The following is a 21,551-nucleotide window of genomic DNA, read 5'->3' on the forward strand; positions in this document are numbered from 1 at the left end:
ATTACAAAGTTGAGAACTTTCCGATACAGGAGTGAATAACCTGCCGGCGTATTATGGATAGCTTTATCCATCTTTATCCACGTGATAAAATAACTGTCACTTTTTAACACCATGGGATAGAAAGTGACGGACACAGTTTTATCACGCTGTCACGTAGACAGGAACGACCTTCATATCCGTACTGAACATAACTTTCTAATGTATTTCCACAATATCTCGCACACAATTGGATTGTCGATATAATTAAGTGATCATTTGTTAATCTTATTGCAACGAGATAAGGTCTAAATAACGGTCAGAAAGTGTGTTGCTGTTATTATACTACTCGTGTTTATTCTGTGGGCTAAATTACTGGCACCTCTACACTGTGCAATTGTGCATCAGCGGGGAATAATAACCACTCACCTGCTTGCATTTGTCACTCTTATTATATAGGTTTCAATAAAAAATTATAAGCAAGACAATGGATAACAGGTACTTGAATACACTAGCATAAATGATATATCACTCTAGAACGGTCCGGGTCCAGCCGGCGTATTATGGATAGCTTTATCCATCTTTAATCCACGTGATCACCGTGGGATAGAAAGTGACGGACACCGTTTTATCACGCTGTCACGTAGACAAGAACGACCATCATATCCGTGTACATAACAGGCAAGGCGTCAGACAGACACTTCACTTTCTACAGAAATCATCACGTGACCACCGATCTCCCGTCATAGAAAACTAAGTGTCAGACGCCTCGGCCTCTTAGACCCTGACCATTCTAACGTGAGCCATTCTTAACGCAGTGTACAAGAGTTGTGAAAATAAAATTTGTCTCACGCAAAAACTGTACTGTGTAAAACCACATCGACTGGTTTCAAATGTATAACTTCCATGCATAGACAAAATGGAAGTGCTTATAAAAACGTTTTTGACAGAGTCCAGGCGCTTTAACCCCAAGAACTTGATGATGGTGGCTCGGAGCTTCGGCAAACGGAGTGATGAGACCGCTGATGAAGGTAAACCGTCAGCGGTATCGTGCTAGGCCTGTGCACAACGGGAGCGTGTGCGTAGATGTGCACGTGCGCGTTGTGATATAGAGACGTGTGCGACTGTGCGTGCAAGGCTGCAACATTTTCGCGCTACGCACCCGCAGCCGGTGTGCTCTGGCCGTTAGGCTTCAAAGCGCAAATAATGTTTACAATATAGCTTTGTCTGCTTTTTGAAAAATAACGCGCTTGGTATTAATGTAAAACTGAGTGGTATAAATAATATCGAGCGATTAGACAGTTTACTTATTATGAGTAAGGTTTGTATAATCATTTTAGAATCAAATTTAATAAGTATTATAATACATATTACAATAAGATAAATTCTACCTGTATAACGTACTGACCATTACAAATAATCCAAACTTACATAGTTCCATAGACAATAATATAATAAACAGGATAAAAATATTTGATCTCGAGTCTTTGTCAATATTATGATTTCGTTCAAATATGTTTACGTTTTTCCACCATATTTATCAAATAACCTCACAATAATTAAACATTAATCGGTGCTGTATCAGAAGAAGAAAAGAGACCAAGAAGAACGGATTTCAAGCCCGATAACAAAGTTAACGTAGCCGTCGGGTACGGCAAACGAAAAATGCCGAACAAGCGAGGTAATGCCCCGATTCGGGATAAGCTCACGCACTATTATATCAGTAAATGAATACGATGTTTACACTATTTAGATAAAAAGCCATGAGACGGCTCTAACCCCACGTGCAAACTGAAGCTAATTTTGACGTGTGTACATCCGTGTGATATTTTTTTTATGTTTCAATGCTTTGCAGGACACGGGACATGTGTTAATAATTATATTCAATGCTAACAAGTGTTGTTTTAAATGTTTAATCCTGTCGTATTTCCGGGATTGCAAATTGTATGCTAAAATTGTCCAATACAACGCTCATCAAAGATATATAGAGTAAGCTTAAATACTAATGTGTATTATCATGTATTTTATTTCAGCAAAACACTGAATTCAGTCCAGTGGAAAAAAACATAGACCCCCACTTAATGTAGTTACTGTTATTGTACTTGCTTAATTAATTACATTATTAATGTAAGTACTTGTTAATAAAAGCGGTTGACATGTCCGTACATATATATGTACATGCATTAGAGTAATTGTTTATATTGAAAACTGCCGCAGGTAATACGGGTACATGTATTAATTGCAACTTGTTTATGCAGTTCACACTGACATTGTAATTCCATTCCGTTTTTCTATATATGAATTGAACGCCTTTGACTCATATTAACATATATTTTACTAAATATTAATAGGTATGTATTTTAGATTCGTTATTTGTTTTAAAAATTGACTACAAATAACTTACGGTTGCACCAACTACTATCAACAAATTGCATGATTACGGTAACTCAGCAAAGAACTACGTATTTAAATCTCACCATAGATTTGTTTTAATGACGATTTGCTGCAACCTGCCTTTAAGTATTTCCTTATGTTGTTATTTTGAAGCAAAAGAGTTTATATAATTATTGTATTAATTTAAACAACGATGATGGTAAAGGACACCATTGAAACTTTATCCCGCTCGCGGCAATTTCATTAAACCCGCTATCTTATTACAAAGCGACATCTAGTTAAAAGTTTAATCGGAAGTGCGGAAAATACGGGCAACAATGCCCTAAGGCAATGTTTTTAATACACACAAACGCATATACATACACTATGTAACAAGACCTATTATGAAAAACTTATTAAAAACCGAAATAAATGTCATATACTAAGAAAAAGTGACCAAGGCCTCCAGTGCCCCAGGCTGGAATCAAACCAGCGTCCTCTGCTATCGTGGCAGGTGCCTGTTTAGGCAGGTTTATAATTTATATAGTAGTGTTTCTACTTGATAAAAAACAAATTAAAATATTTTCTGAAAATATTTGAATTTGTTCAAATAGAACTTAATAAAAACCTTAAAAAAAAGAGAACGTTAAAAACTGCATTCATATTTATCGACAAAAGAAAGACTATCCATTAAATTTTTACTTAAAAATCCTTTAATAAGTGGACTGTTTTTAAATAATTACCTTCGCAAATAGTTTAAAACAAAACAACGACTAATCGAAAGGTTAAACGAAAAATAATGACGTTTGGAGTATTTCTTTGAACAATAAACTTCTATATTTTTCTTCCATTGTATTTAAAAATAGGTATCTAATAAGATTTACATTTATATATTATTCTAGGTAAGGCCTTTGGTCACTACGACGTAATAATTAGTTATAACGTGAGTGTGCTTCGTAAGATAGCTTTTATTGTGTCTCTATGAGTACTTTTGCTTAATAAGGTACATGAATAAGCCATTGTTACCTTAATAATATTTCTGTCAAAGATATAATTATGGCAGGTACTGCTTTGCTGACGCCAAATATGATTTCGTGTATACTTCGAGATATCTGTTAATTATAGCTTACATCTATGCAATGTGCATTGCAGTTGAAGTTCAACATATTGCATTCTGGATTCGACATTTCGAGAATGTATCTATGGTTCAAGACGACCGGGCATTGAAACTCAGATATAACTGAAGTATTTATTTTTTTGCATATCTAGGTATAAGGTTCTAGTGCCATTATGTGCTTGATTTGATTTCAGGAAAATACGACCCGAAATACATGTCCAATCGCCTGCGCTCGCGGTTTCCAGTTAAGAAAAATTTGTCTTAATCCTTACTACCTGCTACCTGCAAGGCGTTCAAATGAGTATCACCCTAAAGGAGGAACACCGCGAGCGCAGGCGATTGTACATAGATAGCAATGAAGTATAATACCTGACGGCCTAGCCAAAATGACAAATCGTACCTACATCGACAAATGCCATAAAAAAAATGAAAAATTGTATCGGGATGCTGTCATCCCGATACATTTCTCCCATGGCATGCTACGAAAAGCTATGACAATGAATATAATTATTGTCATACATTAGGTATATAAGTCTGAATTGGCAATTTTATCAAGGATTTTCACCTTGTCTAGGTCACTTTATTATTTGAGTTTAGGTCAAACTGTTTTTCTTTTGGGGATCGAATTGCTTTGCTGAATTCAATAGAAGAGCGTCTATCGTCTTTTTATAAAAATAATCGTTATATAGAGCTTTGCTTATTTAAATTATAAAGTATCTTGAAGTTTAACAAAAATGTGCGATCTTCCCAAGATCATTTCTACTGAACACTCAAGTCTAACAAGTTTCGAAATAACGACTCGTGTCGACTTAAAGATCTACCTACTTCAAAGGCAATAGTCTTTTCCAACCACATCAGGCGGTAGACCGCCTGCTAGAGCATAAGTTGCGTTCTCGCGAGCGACCGCGCGAGTCCATACGAAGTCGCGCTTGATGTATGGAGTCGCGCGCGAGAACGCAACTCATGCTAGACCGACAGCTGTCAACTTATACTTGATTACTGTTGCAGTGTACGGTTTGGACAACTTCTGGGAGACGCTGGCCGCGCCGGAGAGGGAAGGGCAGGAGATGGAAGACGACAAGCTCGAAAGGTAATTGTTATTAATAAATTAAATTTTGCCCCCGACTGCCAATTTTAGAAATTGAGTCATTAATCCTAATTGATTGACATTTCGTTCATTAAAATCGTTCATTCATAAGTAAATACCTACTTGTAACCAACGCTACGAGTGGGCTACATGTAAAAAGAATACAACAATAAGTATATACATAGACTGCTACAATCACAATCCTTTCTTTTTGGCTTTGCACTGGGTACAAAATGAAACTAAAAATAAATAACACTGTATTGTCGTGTAACGGCGCAACGTAATACTACTAATAGGACCAATAGTTTCAAGGTGGTCATGTGTTGGCTACTCACTAATTTACAATCTAATTCAGATTCGTTCACCCGTAATTGGTTCTGATTAGTAATCACGACAACTAATGAATGAATGCATGTAATTAAACAGACCTGAATTCTAATCAATATTGAATTATTGACCACTACATAGATAAGTCGGGTACGGGTACTAATCCCGATCAATTGGTATCCGCATTTGATCAGCATGAATAACGTGGTGTAACGCGGGGATAGGTACCGGGTGTGGCCTGTAACACGAGCAAATAATTAAAACGTAGATTATACTCCTCAAACGGTGACACTTTTGTTCAACAACTTTTAAACAATATGAAGTATTTAGAGTCCCTATTTTTCATACAAAATAAATATTATCTTCAATGGACGCCATCGCCACGCCATATCAATTGTGATTGACGTTGCTTGTCACGCCTTAAACATAACAAAATTCGCAATACATGCGTCTTAGAATAAACTTTAAAGTGTATTAAAAATCAAACCACAAGTTATTTTTTAAAGTTGCTGAACAAATGTTGGTCAGTATGAGGAGTACAGCCTACAGTTTAATTTTTTGCTCGTATTACAGGCCACACCCGGTATATCTTTTCTTTAAAGCAATATTATAATTTTTTTGTTAAAATCACTTTCAGTTAAGTATTACATTAAATACATGACATGAAATCCATAGATGGATATTTTCTTGGTCATATGTACTTAGGATGCTAAAACATAATCTTAATTAAAAACCAACATTCAGGGGAAGTGGGATAAGATCACATATTATTACAGTTTCTAAAATTTCGTAGGATAATCTTTAGATATTAATAATATAGGTTATTATGGAAAGGTTCAATGTGGATGTTTTTTGTTCAGGGATTGTACCTAAGTTGAATGCGCTACTGTTTTCAGTGGAATCTTGAGCATAATGAAGATTTCAGGTTACTTTACCCGTACCATGAGTCACTGACAGTGTCAACTCTGACATATACATAACTTAACTTTCTATACTTACATCTCGCTCGCACTAATATGTCAATACGAGCGAGATGCATAGAAAGTAAGTTACGTTCACGCCTAGCGTTTATGTCAGTGCCAAACTGGTGGTACCTATACTGTAGGGCTAAGATGATCGGCTCTTTATCATTTGTCACCGTGCCTGTCACGTTCTAACAAATATGTAAGTGCGGAAGTGACGTATGGCATGCCAGGTGATAAAAATGCGACCATCATACCGCTTCTGGAAACAAATAAACTTTGCCACAAGCTTAACAAATGTTTTACCTATAAAAAAATACTAATACTCGTATAATAAAATGACACATTTATTCTATCTAAATGTAGGTATGCTTCTATCATTCAACAATAGCACGAAAATATCGTATCGTATCGTATCGTATAGGAGTATTAAAAAAAAACAATCCAAATTATTCGCTTTTTCACTGTAGGGGATAAAATCAAAAGAAAAGACAGAGAGAGAGCTTGTTCAACCTGCCGTAATATTCCCTCCTACAAATTATTTCCGCAAAAACACATCACTAATCGGGGTACATAATGAATTAACGATGATAATTTAATCGGTGGTTTTAAGTGCTCACTTAAATTTGGGTTAGTTAACACTCGGATTATAAATGGATGACGATCGCGGTTAAATTGGGATAAAGTTCAATTAAGGAGAGTTATGTTCAATCCGATTATAGTATTTTTGATAAGATTTTCGATTGTTATAGCGCATTATTACTGATAACTTGCAGTATGACCATTTTCCATTATTTCAAAAAAGTTTTCCTTAACACATTCATTGCCACTAAGTGCTATGGGTTACGCTCGTAGCGCTTAGCCACGGTTTCGCCGTATGTAGCGCGTAGTCGCTACGAACAGTGTACCCGACAGTCGGGTTTTTGGCCCTGAATAATTGAATATGTTAATAATAACTAGTTTTTGAAAACCATACGTTTAAAAGTGCTTTTTGCTGCAACATAGTTAACGTAAGTTGGGGTAAGACTAACATAGTTTATTTTGCTCGGGGCAAGACAAACAGTATGAGGATTCCATACAAGTGATAGTCTTACCCCAACTTACTTTACCAATAAGACAAATTGGTCGTAATCATCATTATATTCATTCTTGTCTATTGGAAGACACACACGTTTTTTTAAAGGATCACAAAGAAATTAACACTTTCCGTACCGCAGTTCGCTACGCGCTACGCTCGTAGCCGATCCTAGCGTTTTCCCGCTTTGTAGCGGAAAGCGTCCACGGACAGAGAGCCCGCCTAGCGGGTTCCTGGTCGTGAAAGTGTTAAACTAAATAACGAAAGTAGCGCAATCCAATTACTACATAAAGGAATGAAATCTTAGAAAAAAGGCATCTTAGTTTCTGAAAAGCCATTTTAGAAGTTACTAAACTAAAACTCATTATTACGATTGTAACGTAAGTTAGTAAGTAAATACATTTTACATGTAAAATTACAATGAAAATTTAGAATAAAACGTAAGTACCTGTTTATTCTAAACATTCAATCGTGTTTCCATTTAAGGGAAAACCCAGCAGCAAGAGACACTTTTAATGGCGTGAAGTCTACATCTCACTTAAAAAGTTTTCAACCTGTACAAACTTCCGCCGAACTATCAGATTTCTGATCGTAAGCGTGTCATCCACCTGTTGAGACGTTGAGAGTTGTGACTAGTCGTATGCCTATTGCCTAGTATTAACCACATTTTTCATTGAAACACAGAAAATAAAAGGAAATACCTTGTAAAACTAAAGACCTCTTCAGTCGCATATTTCATTCATGATTCCATCGAATATTCTAACAGTTGAAACTTGAAGCAATTCCATGGTAATCCATAATAGGTATCACGTGACTTTCTTTTTTTTAAATCTTTATTTTAACTTAGAAATAAACAAAATAAACCCTCAGGAAATAATCAACAACAAATTGGTATTGACGTTGACAATAAAACTGATGAAGACAGCTCGACGTTCCGTTACGCTGATGCTAGTACAATTTCGAAACATAAAATCTAAAAATTCATAAGATAAATAAAAATATTAAAATAATTAATTCTCTAAATTCCGGATGTCTTAAATAATATACTAGATACTAATAAACATAAAAAAACTTCAATACAGGAATGTTTTTCAGAAGTAAACTAAAAATATCTCAAAGTAAAATAATGCTTACAAATTCGTACGTGATGAGTTTTCGAACGTTCCCTTTTATCATAATTTAGTCTACTCCAACTGACTACTCGACTATTGCCTATGAATGTGTGCGTAGATGTCATTAAAAATAGCTCCGTCTTTCTCTAAACTGCGTGAGTAAAAAGGACATGATTTATATTCTGAAGTAAGCAATAGTGAACTTTAATATTTAAGACATATGGTTTAGTAAACAACCTGGAACTTATGATCTTTCTTCTTGAATCAAACCTTGTTACACGCCACGAGGTTAATGACATCTTCCTCAGTTCTGGTATCCTGGTATTTTTGGTATACGTTTGTCTCAATAAGACACCTGTTGTCGGTTACCCGCCCGAGGCAAACGACCTCTTCTGCAATTCTGGCATCCTGGTACTTTTGGAATAATGTTTATGCCAGTATGTCGCCGTTATGTCGCTATTGTGTCGCCGTTATGTCGCCATTCAGTCGCCACTCAGTCGCCACTCAGTCGCCACTCAGTCGCCAGTATCTTTGTTTTGATTCAGTCGCCATTCGGTCGCCATTCAGTCGCCACTCAGTCGCCACTCAGTCGCCATTCAGTCGCCGCTCATTCGCCATTCAGTCGCCACTCAGTCGCCATTCAGTCGCCATTCAGTCGCCGTTCAGTCGCCATTCAGTCGCCGTTATGTCGCCATTCAGTCGCCACTCAGTCGCCATTCAGTCGCCACTCAGTCACCATTCAGTCGCCATTCAGTCGCCATTCAGTCGCCACTCAGTCGCCACTCAGTCGCCACTCAGTCGCCAGTATCTTTGTTTTGATTCAGTCGCCACTCAGTCGCCATTCAGTCGCCGTTATGTCGCCATTCAGTCGCCGTTCAGTCGCCATTCAGTCGCCGTTATGTCGCCATTCAGTCGCCATTCAGTCGCCACTCAGTCGCCACTCAGTCGCCACTCAGTCGCCACTCAGTCGCCGCTCAGTCGCCATTCAGTCGCCGCTCAGTCGCCATTCAGTCGCCATTCAGTCGCCACTCAGTCGCCAGTATCTTTGTTTTGATTCAGTCGCCATTCAGTCGCCATTCAGTCGCCGTTCAGTCGCCGTTCAGTCGCCATTCAGTCGCCGTTATGTCGCCATTCAGTCGCCACTCAGTCGCCATTCAGTCGCCGTTATGTCGCCATTCAGTCGCCACTCAGTCGCCATTCAGTCGCCACTCAGTCGCCGCTCAGTCGCCGCTCAGTCGCCGCTCAGTCGCCGCTCAGTCGCCGCTCAGTCGCCGCTCAGTCGCCGCTCAGTCGCCGTTATGTCGCCGTTATGTCGCCATTCAGTCGCCATAGTAAAAGGTATAAAAGGCCGGTGCGGAGCGTTGGGAGGGGCATTCATTCTTCGACCGGGCTAGCAGTGACTCTGGTTTTCGGGTGTAACGTAGTGCGGGGAAGTGAAGTTTCTCCGCGACTTTTTCTGTTTGTTTTTACTTGGAATTATCCTGGTGAATTTAAACTTAGAATTTGTGTCTGTGCTTGGTTTTGCGGGGATTTTAATCGTCGTAACGCTAAGTTTAGACTGTTGTGGAGATTCTTTACTGCCATGTGTGGGTTTTTAGTTATTGTGAAGTTTTCTCTACGCTGTGTGTTCTAAGTGCCGTCATGTTATGCAGGGACAATGTCAATGCATAGCCGGGGCTAGGAATAGTGTCTGTGTTTGGTTTTGCGGGAAGAAATTCTCGTAACATTAAATATAGATGACAGTGTTTAAGGGAATTTCACTTTTCTGTTGAGTTAGTTTAATTTAGTGATAACTTAGTTATTTTAGTGTTTTTCTATGGGGTATTTTTGCTATTTTAAAAGCCAGATCATTGTTTGGACTGACAGTTTGTCCAGCTAACCATTCACTCCGCCTAACGGTGCCAAAGGATTGGATGGTTAGGAGTCTATTGCTCCAAGTTTGAGAGGACTTGGCGTCTCTTTTATATCAACATAAGAGACGAATTATCTCACTAGTCTCAAGGCCCAGCTGTTTAGATGGATGTGGGGACGTCACGTGCGCGTCATCCGGAGTAATCTGGGCCCACTGAAGTCGACAGTAATTGAGACTAGGTCTCCTATTAAATTTATTTATATATTTCGGTGCTCCGGTTCATGCTAGTGCTGGTTGCGGGGACAGACTTCTGTCGTGACTGATATTACACTTAGTCTTTGTTGTGGCAGAGTTTCCCTCGTGATTAGTGCGTGTATGTGCTAGGGTACTGGTCCACTTATATACACGGAATAGGGCGACTTATTCTTATCCACCATGCCCGCGGGCGATAAGGAGGGAGTCAAATACACTGGCATGTAGGTTGCCTTCTCGGTTTCGCCTGCCGAACTTTACAGCTTCTGGTAGGGACCACACTTGCGTATATTACAAAGCATTAGGTCGATGGTAAGAACGAACTATGCTTTGAATGTACTAGATTAGGGACAAAGGGTAGGATTAGGGTAGAATCACACACTCTTTTGTTGTCTATTAATGTTCTTTTTAGTTAGGGTCTATAAAATTGATATGGTTGATATATATTTATCTTTAAGGGTTTTAAAATATGGTTTCTTAATCCTAAAATATGTGTGTTTAAAAGGTAAAGAGTTTAACTGCCTAAATCTTTCTAATTTCTCATTTATATGGGGAAAGAATTAATGCTTCTATAAAATTTTATTTCTACTTTTCATTTCTGGTTGTCTGGTGTAGGAACGAGGTACTGAGTAATAAAATCAGGTATTTACAACATAATCTCTTAATTATCAATCTGGATTTAGGAACGCAGACTATTCTGGGATTGAAGAACGGTTTGCTTTAGGGAAACTTTGTCAGGCAAAAGCAGTACAAAGGATTTATTGAGTGAATACTCAATTTCGACCTCTACTAAACATAATAGTTAACAAATAAACTCGGTGCTTCGTTTATACATCTAGAGAACTAGGAATTCTGTCTAGATTATAAGCTTTGGGGAATGGGACTATGGGATTAGCATCCCTAGCTTTTGAATATAAAAAAGATAAGTAATTATGATGATTGATGGATACTTTGACACTTCTTTTCATCATCATCTAGGTGCGTTTAGGTTACGAAGTGTTGGTCATAGCCCGTCTGGCTAAACTGGTAGGGTAGGTGTTCCGATTAATACTTGCAAATCGGACTAAGAGCTTCCAGACCTGCATCGGGCGTACGGAGCAGCACGTGTGATTAAATCACACATCGTTTAGAAGATGATAGTTAATTATAATTAACCTTGAAATGCTAGGGTGTAAAAGAGCTTATCTCAGGAGTGCTGCTTCTATGTTATCCCGGAAGCTTAATAGGTGTGGCAGGATTTTACCAACAACATTTTTATATATTTATATCATCATATATGCTGTAATACTTAAATACATTATAGTACATTTTACACCATCATTTAAGTTGCACTAATAAATTCTAAATAATTTTCTATTTCTCTAATTAATTTTCTTTAAATTATTTCTTACTTTCATAAATAATTATTTTATTACCATAAATATCTGTTCTCAAAAATCTAGGTAATAACTAATAATAAATAAAGTCAGAGTCCAAAATTTAGCTGATACTCATTAAAGAATTTGAGGTTGCTGCGGTTCACTTCGAGGGGTCCTAACTACTAGCTAGACGATCACATGGCCATATTTTAAGGGTAAATCTAAAGGGGATGTTATATTAAGGTAGGTTAGGTAGATAAATAAGGGGGGAGTTACATTTTGGTGAAACCGTGACGCAGGATGTAGTTTACCTGGGTTACTACGGTTCTTCAAGGTATATGTATGTAAAAGTAGCCTTCCAGGCTACATTTTGCTGGCGTGAAATGGAATGGGTACACTTGATTTTGGACTCTGTTTTTATTATGGTTTAAATAAAAGTCATAAAGCATTCATTTTATTATTCAATAGTTATTATGTACACGTAGAAAGGTCTTATATAAAAGTCATGAAACATTAAGTTTATTATTCAATAGTTACTATGTACACAAAGAAAAACTATTACTATTCCACTGTAGTAAGGGTTATCTATCCGCAGACGAAAAGAACGTAATTATATCAGTCGGCTTATTTATTAAAACACTAACTATGTACAATTACTGATAACTTGTGCGTGGCTGCTGTGACCTCAGCAGGTGTATGCACTTATGCAGCCAACCAAGCATTAATCTTCTCCTAACATTTAAAAACGATCAGTAATTTGCATCTCGGATATCAAGATTCTACGTCGACACATCGTTGGCGCGTTCTATCTCGGAGGTGGCGCCATCTCTTGACGAGTTTGGTACTACATTTTTACTCGTTCTCGGCGCGCCGTAATTAGGGATTTACTTTCATATTCCTCAGCTTAAGATGTTTGTCATCACTACTAATGATCCATCTTCTTGCGTCTTTGATATCTGAAAAATAAAGTTACAAAATTAAACCCTATGTAGTATAACATTAGCACTTATTAACGCTTATTTTAAGCGAAAACAATCAGTCTTATTTATCTCCTGTCATACATTCATTAAGAAATTAGCTTCATTGCAGCAATAAATATTCTAGGGACAATCTTTCACATATCAATTTGGCCTGGGGCTAGGCAAAACTTGTACTGCTGGTACTAGGCGGCGCAGTACATACTTGTATAGATAAATACATACTTAGATTAACAAATAATGTCCATGACTTGGAAACGCATATTCGTGGTAGATGCGCCTTTGCCAGGCATCATTTGTAGACAGGGGTACTTCAGTTTGGGTTAGGAGGCTGTTACCATAGTCTAGAGATAAGTTTAGTTTACCTAAGTTAGCCTAGGATGTGGTCAGATAAGATATCTAGTTGTGTAAGAACATATACTTTAGTCGAAAAATCATGGGGGCGTGAAACTGTTCATTTCACTTAGGCTTTCTTGAAATATTACAGAACAGGGGGCGTATTACAAAGATATACTTTAGTTATAAAACTATGGGGGCGTGTAATTGTTTATTTACACGCAGGAATACTAAGGCACAGGGGGCGTATTTCACTACTTTCTCATGCTCCCGTCTTAAAAGCCGGCAACGCACTTACAACCTCTCTGGCTTTACGAGGAAACGGCAATCATTCATCACCGGGTATATGTCTGTTAGTTTGCCTTCTATATCATAAAAAAAAAAATAGCGTGTGTGATAGATAACATTGGAGTTCCATCTTTGTTACATGCTTTGTTTACTGATAAGCTGTCACTATAATAAACTAGTTAAGTTACAGATTGCATAATATGTATGTACGGTCCTGGATAGGCCTGTCAATCAAAGAGTAAGAGTATGAAACAGATATTACAGATAATACTGTTAGGGTTTATTCGCTTCACGTGTGGGTCCGAATGACAACCGCACATGCTAGTAGTAAGCTTAAATTTCGTTAATGTACCAAAACATCATACATTTGCTACCGTAGGATAAGAAAAATGAGCATATATGTATGCATGAGCTTGGATTTGAATAGGAAATCGTATGTTAAGACTATTTTTAGGCCAATTTATAGATATTTAGGTTAAGAAAACAGCTGCAATCACTATTGGAGCATAAGTAGAACATACACATTGGTATGAAAGTTTATCTACATATTTTTCAGTACGGAACCCTAAGAGTCACAACATTTATCGAGAACAGCGCTGAGATATGTATAGTTTACTGGTTATAGTTATTACTATTATTTACAAGGACTCCTGCGAGCTGCCTTGTGTACCTTATTGTTATTATTTAAGCCGCTCAAATAACTTCATGAAAATCAATTGAGAAATGCAACACGCCAATTAGTTGGACGAACAGCGTGCATACAAAGACATATTTGTAGTATGAAGGTAGCCTGTTAACTTATGATTACAGTACAGTTCTGCTGACGGTACTTTTCAATAGTATTCTGAATGCTATTAAGTAATAATATACAATAATTGGTTAAGCTAACACGCTAGTACCTAACATTTCTTTCTTGTATCCATTGAAGACTAGAGCGACCTTAGCAGCAAATTCTTGAGATACGGCCATCAAACAGGAGTGTTGAAGTATTGAAGTCAGAGGTTCTTGGTAGCCTGGAATAAATTAGGCAAGTATTAGGAAACTTCAGAGAAAAGAGTTGAATAAGTACAGTAATAGTAGTAAAATATCAACAGTCATTCATTTCATTCACGGGCGCGTCATTATTTTATTATCAAATACACTCATAGGAAATATTAGGTTTCACAAAAGTAGACTAGACAGTACTTAAATTCTTCAAAATCCAAAAAAGTTTGAGAATCTTTGCCTTACAGGGCACATTTCCATAAAGTGAGGTCACAAATAAGCTAGATTAAGTTACTTAGTCAACAAAATCATAATAGGATGTAAGGTTAATGGCAGTTTTCATATCTCTGATCTTTCATCCGGAACCTCTTCGCTCATTATTTTGAAATATTAGAGTCAGACATAAGTTAAGAGTTTTTATAGCTTATGATAAGTTTAGTATTTATATAATGAAATAAAATACCTGTCATGACTGGAGACAGTCTATAGATGTACATTGAAGGCAGGCATATTGTTACTGGGGAGTGATGCCATTTCTCCGGGAACTCTGAAATTGATAAAGTATAAAAGTTAGCTAAAGTAGGGTATATTTAAGAAAACCTATTTATAAGTCTCATTAAAAGTGATTATTATTTACAAGTAGGGTCTTTACAGTCGAAATAATAAAAAAAAATTTTTTTTTATTATTTTTGAGAGCAATGAAAATTTTTAGAAGTTTGTTTTCTAGATACATATGTATATATATGTTACAGTAGCTTTCTAGTAGCATAAGTGTTATACTTACTAGGGGACTGTTGAAAGGCTCGGAAGAACCCATGAGGGCATCAATGGAAATTTGCTCCGCTCACTGACAACTAGGTATTGGGTTTCGGTTGCTGAAAAATAACAGCATATATTGTAAGATGTATTGCAAAAAGAGGAATATTTATGACAGGTCTAGGGTTAGGCCCACAAATTGTATTAAATTTACCGGAAGACTGCGGGATCCTTTTGTAAAGAAAATACATATTTATTAACAAATTTTCATTACCATGCAAGAAATCCTGTTTATTTTTAGTTGACATTATCATATAATTATGATTTTTATAATATGTTGCACTTCCAAATTTAGGAAGCTAGTATTTCCGAAAGAAATTGACCAGGGTCATCTTTTTAGAGCGACAACATTTTTCAAATTCCAAAAGCAGTATGGTCAAACCAGTGAGTAAATGTCTAATAGTAGAAATATCATACTTACGTTTCACAGTTGTTTTGATTTATCGAAAATAGCAAGGGAGTCTTCGCAGCAAAATTTCAACTTCTTTTCTTTCGATAATGATATATTTATACCGGGGTTCATTCTAATAAAGTTGTCAGTTTGCTGAAAAATCAAATATACTTTGTAAATCTTATTGCAGCAGAAAACAAACATGTAGTGAAGAACAGATATTACATTAGACAGACAGCATAAAATCAAAAATCAACATGTCATTCCTTTAATACTGATTATTACTTTGATCACTTTCAAGTTTTGCAGAAAAAAATGTGTTTTGTTGCTGAACAAAGAATAAAAATAAGGCAACTCACTACATTAGGTAAAAACATTACAAGCGTATGAAATTAGGGAAACCTTAATGTTTGTCTGTATTGAATAGGACCGAATAAAAAGCAGATTTATTGATAGATAGGTCAATTTGTGATCAATTATTTTCCGCTGATTGATATTCTAATAAGTGAAACAGATTTTGAAAAGCAGTAACTTGTTTAAAGAAAGAAGAGGAATAAAATCTTACCTTTGTTTGAAGCAACAGTTTCCACATTTAAGTCCATTCCATTCGCACTATCGACAGCTAGACTCATTACACATCCTTTGTACTAGATAGTTCAAACGCTAGGTCATAGTTATGGGCACTAGGTTCACAGAAAAATAGAAGACGCAAGCTGAGAAAAGGTCAGCCATGCGGCGACGAAACAGAACTTTCACTTCATTCGTTTTATAGTAAATTCTTCAAGGGGCTATATTTTGGAAACCATTAGGGCATTCTTGGAGGCAATCCTTACTCGCTACATCGGGTAAAGCTTGCGTCGTGGTATTTTACTGTAGGAAATCATTGTGAAACAAAGGCAATAGCTTGTATTCAAAATGGCGTTTTAATTTTGTTCTGAGCATGTTTTGAGCGATTGTCAGATGTATAGGTATTTGATCAAAATGTCACCGGAAACTGAAGTAATTTTAATCATTAACATCACGATTAGTTTACTTGTATTAAGGATAAATTAATTACGTTTCAAAAAATAAGCATAATCTAAAAATGACAGCAGTTATAATTTGCCAAAGACAAAATTTCGTTTCACTCATGTTTCACTGTTGAACGTTTATAATTCAGTCTCGAATAGTTATTCAAAACCACTTAGTTATTCACGCCACCTATCGGAATTGTTACTTAAGAAGTCGTACTAAGAACCCGACCAAATTGAGTGGGTTGTGCTTGGTATGTTGTCGGGAGTATTAGAATGTGTTTTTGATTTTGTCGCATTGCATGGACGCACGCGCACCCGTTTACACTCTCGTTCCGTGTCTTGTTTCGCGGCTCGTCTCGCCGCTTGTCTTGTACGCGATTGTAAATTGGTTGGTTATTAGTATTTTGTCTATGCGTAAAAACTTGTTCACACGAACGATTTCGTTTAGTATTGATAATAATTGCAAAAATCAATAGATAGCGATGGTAATGGTAGCCCATCACTAGGTGACAGAACGGGACGGTCTTACGTATCTTTCAGTGGGAGTGGCGGCGGAGGCGCTGTTGTTGGTTGTCCTTGTTACGGTCTAGTGTAGTTGCGTATGATTTGTCCCTCACGGACGCGCGAGTATAGCACGTCTATAGGATTCTACCATCTATGACGGAAGATCATAGAATCGGAAGATAATGGATGACAATCGTAATGGTGTTGCTACTTACAAAAACAATTGTGACGTCCCACGGTCAAAGGTACCTTATGGCGGGTATGGAGTTATGCATACCCCAGTAATCTACAATAAATAAGCTATCGATAACACAAAAGATCAACCTTCTAGGTTGCGTAGTTACAGAGATATGATTTTTTGAAAATAATGTTGTGAAATTAGCAACTTTACGATAGAGAAGTTTTAAGTTTAGCCGCCTAAAAAACTATGTTCCTGAAGTAAGTTACATAGTTGACTACAAATAATAATACCTTATATATGTGAGATTAAAAAAATATTGCGACTTGTTCTGTAATGCAAATAGAAACTTTTGATATCGACTGATTTATGTGTATACTAGCCAATCTCTTGAAAATAAAGTTTTATTTCATTTTCACGATTGATTGCAATGAGCTCTCAAGATTTAAATTCTATCTATTAGAAAACGACACTGATAGACAGTTTAAGCAAAAAACAATACCGATTTAGAGGTGAAAATGTATTTTCTGACTTTTTCATATAAAATCACAAAATTGAATATTTTTACTTTTAATGTGACACACAATCAATTTTTCTGAGCACATATGAAAGAAATTCTGTCATTCAAATGAAATAAATCCTAAAACCCCAACTAAATACTATATTTAACCCCTTATGCCACTTTAAACTTACATAACAATAACAGTATTTGCTCCATACATTTACGAAAAGGTACCTTATGGAAATAAATCTAATAATACATCACTACAAAATATCAATCATATTACAGTTTATCTTTTATGAATAGAAAATATTAATTTACATTAAACTGCCCCAAATTTAATTAGTTCTTCGTCATAATAATCTTAAAAAAGACCAATAATTTGTATGTAATGAAAAGGTACCTTGTGATTAAGTTACATGATGAGGCATGATGATGATGGAACAGTTAGGATAAACTAATAATATTTTGGGGTTAAGGTGGTATAAATCGTCTATTTCTTATCAATAATATATTTCGGTTGCTATTGAAGATAAGCGGCATTGAGGTTCAATGACCTCAGATATTCCATAAGGTAATGCGTCGGGTATTGGCATTTTTCAGCAAACCAATGGCTGATTTACTGCATGCGACCAAACCAAATGAAGATTATTCTAGTTAAGAAAGACTTGACGAGAGTAACTTTGGTATAATAGCAGGCTACTTGGATTTGTGATGTCGGTCTATGTACGGTTATAATATTTGCGAGGCGCCCCAACCAGAACTGAAATTATCAAATTAGTTTTGCAGAATGCTAATACAGTTCTCTACCAAACTTCTTTTCCCGTATTGACTAGTTTTTTTGGGAATTTTCAATCTTTTTTCCATAAGGTACCTTTTCTACTAAACTCTGAGACGACATTACTAGGCTTATAACTAACTTATAACAAAAATAAAAACAGGTAAACAAACGTTACGCATTAAGGTTTCAGATCACAAAATAAAAAAAAATTGAGCATTTTTTCACCTCTTTACAAAACATTTCATATCTCCGAAACTAGAAACCCTCATAAGGTACCTTTTCCCGTGGAACGTCACAATTATTGAAGAGTTATAGTTAAATTTATTCGCATTTCTATAGGATCCTATTCTAATCGTAAAATGAGACTGTAGATGGTTTAATAATGGAAATCTTTATGTGAGATAAATGAAAATCATTGTGAGGTTTAGTTTAAGTGCATATCAACAAACCGGGGCCATGTTGTCTGGTCAAAACGTGTTAAAATAAAATATTGCGGTTTCGTAAACGAAACAACTTTGGTTTGGACGGAAATATTTATGTTATTAAGAAGTGATAAAATAGAATGGACAGTGTTTAGAGCGAAAATAAATATAGATACTGACCCGGAAAAGACCCATAATTGAGTGCAAATGTGTATTTGAGCGAGAAATGGTTAGTTTTACGTGCATTTTGCGGACGCAAGTAACGAGTGCATTTTGAAAACAAATAACAAAAATCATGTAGTTTCCTGTCGTAAATCTATATTGAAATAGTAGAATAGTGTAGTGGGTGAAATTAGTGACGTGATAAAGTGGTGAAAATAGTATTCATCTGCAAGAAACGTGCGTTTAACAAATAAACACGTGAGTAGAAATTTTGGCAAGCCTAGAACAATTGTAGGATATGTTAGTATATAAAACGCATTATAGCTTGTTTACATTATATGAAATAATACTAAATTGACGTTCAGATCTTTCAAGCGTTTCAATATGAGTATAATCACATGCTTTCTTGATTTTTCTAAATGGAATTCGGTTAATAACACGTTTTCAATGGATTCCATAATAATGTGTTCGTAGGTATATACATAGGTATTTGCATTATATTACATGGTTTTCATGTGATAAATAAAATTCTTATTTAGTCATTTTGTGCATAAAACACTTGAAAAATAAAACAAAACAATAAAACACTTTATTATGAAAGCCATTGTTAAATTTGTCGTAACTTGTAACTCACTCGTGGTCTAGTGGTTCTCAAGGTGGACAAATGTATGAAGAATATTTGAAGGAGGACTGGGTTCGAATCCTGGCGCGTAAATATATTTTTTTTTGTTTGGTTTTAAGTTTATTAAATTGGTTTGCAAGATTATTAATATATTTAGGATCCCTTTAGAACTTTATTTTATTTTATTTATTTTAGTCCTGTGGTCTGTTTGTTTACAAAATTCTTAAAAACTATGCATAAATAAAATTTATTTTGGATATGTATCTACGAGTAGCGTTATAAAATAAACTGGAGTTATGAATAAACTTATGTTCAGTAGGCTATTTTTTAAAAATAATTTACACAAATGAATTGTTGCACAATGTTTAGATAAATACTTACCTACTTACTCTTTATATCAAAGATGGATTCATTACCTACCTAACCCTTCCAATGCAGTTGTATTTGTATTAGGAGCACCTGGGTACTTAGTTCTTAAAATACCTAGATGTTCACTCACGTATTTTTAATCACTGGCGCGGATGTTTTAGGGTGCCTAGGCCTCCATTTTTAAGCACTAACACTAACAGTGCATAAACGAGTTAGTACATCTCACAATAGTAATTTGAATAACATGGCTAATAATATTATGATTTGGATTTTTTTTATAGGTACGTTAAGTCAAACGGTGTGTGTTTTATAATGTAAATAGGCTGGTAAAAATGCATTAAAACGGATAATAATTTTATAAAAATTTAAAAAATTATTTAAATATGTTTTGCAGCATTTATGTTACTATACTTTATGATTCGTCGCTACTATAATTTTTGATTTATCATCATCATCATTCATAGAAATCATCATTATAAATGTCTTATAAAATTTATTTTTATTTATTTGTGAGCATGTTTGCATTATTTTGGCTGGCCAATGGGCTAATTATATAAAAACAACGTACAAGTAGAGTCTTTCATTATGGTTTTAAATGTATTAATCGCATAATCGCTTTAGGTCAGTTTTTTATATATTCGTGGCTGTGCCTGGGTTTTGGGGTAGTGAGATTAAGGTCGTTTAAAGGCTATACAATGTACGGTTATGAGCAATAGTTAGATGTTACAAGCAGCCGTGTGAACTGCCATGGTTTGGCAGCGGAATGGTTAAGCGCGTTTCAAGTTCGACTCTTCTTTGTCTGTATACTTCCGCGGTGGTTTATTGCATAGTAGGTTGTCGATGCTGCGCGTTGAACGACAGTAAGAGAGCGAAAGATAGGTATTATAGAGAAATTAATCGCGGAGCGTTATCATAAAATCTAACAAAAGTGCAGATTTTTCTTTATGTGCATATCATTTGATTCTAATACTTAGTGTCAAAGTACTTTTAACTAGTAATTATTAAATAAATAAATAAACATAAAATAATATATATTAATTGGAAAATTGAGAGATATTAAAATCATCTGGTTAGGACAAAATGAGTAAGATTTTTTTTTTTCAAATGAATATGTGGCTATAAATATAAATTCTCATTTTGATTACTAATCGACGCGTTGGCTGTCTGTAGAAATCAGTGTGAAAGTGTAACAGAGGAGGAATGAAAATGTGTGTGTATTGAGTGCTTATAGTTATGAGTCTGTGGTGATTTATGAAAGAGATGTATGATATGAGATGACGGATGTCAAGTTGATGGGTGTACCTCTTTGGAAAGAATGGATTGATACAGATAGACAAAGGCTGGAGGGTAATCAAACTAGATTTGTCGGTATTTGCAGGGGAACAAACTGGGGAGGGACGGGGATACACAACTAGCCAGAAAAATCTTATCGGTAGGTTAAAATTTCGACCCATTCAAAAGGGTAGGTTTTTATGGCTAGTACTACACAAGGTAATAAGACCCTTACGAAACCCACACACTCATATTGGGTGAGATATATCTGACACTCGACATATTTTAAGGGCCGTGAGCGTCTAAAAGGACGAGGCTCTTTTCAAGAGGTTAATTAGATATATTATGTTGCTTTCAATATGAGGTATAATAATTATAAGCAAATATTTTGTTTAATTTGGTCGATATTTTTTTTTTCAAACAAAAATATCTTTATCATACCA

General features: G+C 35.8%; 1 protein-coding gene and 1 long non-coding RNA gene across 3 annotated transcripts in view; one reads left to right on the plus strand and one right to left on the minus strand.

Annotated features, from left to right (window-relative positions):
- LOC134795744 (uncharacterized) overlaps nucleotides 1-21,551 on the minus strand; it is a 333,124-nt gene that overhangs the window by 137,817 nt on the left and 173,756 nt on the right. The window lies entirely within an intron of this gene.
- Nucleotides 1-21,551, plus strand: part of LOC134795719 (allatotropins-like) — a 113,821-nt gene that overhangs the window by 79,182 nt on the left and 13,088 nt on the right. Inside the window, exons 3-5 of one of the 2 annotated variants that reach the window (XM_063767669.1) lie at nucleotides 934-1,007; nucleotides 1,562-1,657; nucleotides 4,475-4,556. In XM_063767669.1, the coding sequence (XP_063623739.1) occupies nucleotides 934-1,007; nucleotides 1,562-1,657; nucleotides 4,475-4,556 (252 nt within the window). The remainder of the gene's footprint in view (nucleotides 1-933; nucleotides 1,008-1,561; nucleotides 1,658-4,474; nucleotides 4,557-21,551) is intronic. The other variant, XM_063767668.1, reaches the window with a different exon arrangement.

This window comes from Cydia splendana, chromosome 12 (assembly GCF_910591565.1).
Source record: "Cydia splendana chromosome 12, ilCydSple1.2, whole genome shotgun sequence".
NCBI classification, from domain to species: domain Eukaryota; kingdom Metazoa; phylum Arthropoda; class Insecta; order Lepidoptera; family Tortricidae; genus Cydia; species Cydia splendana.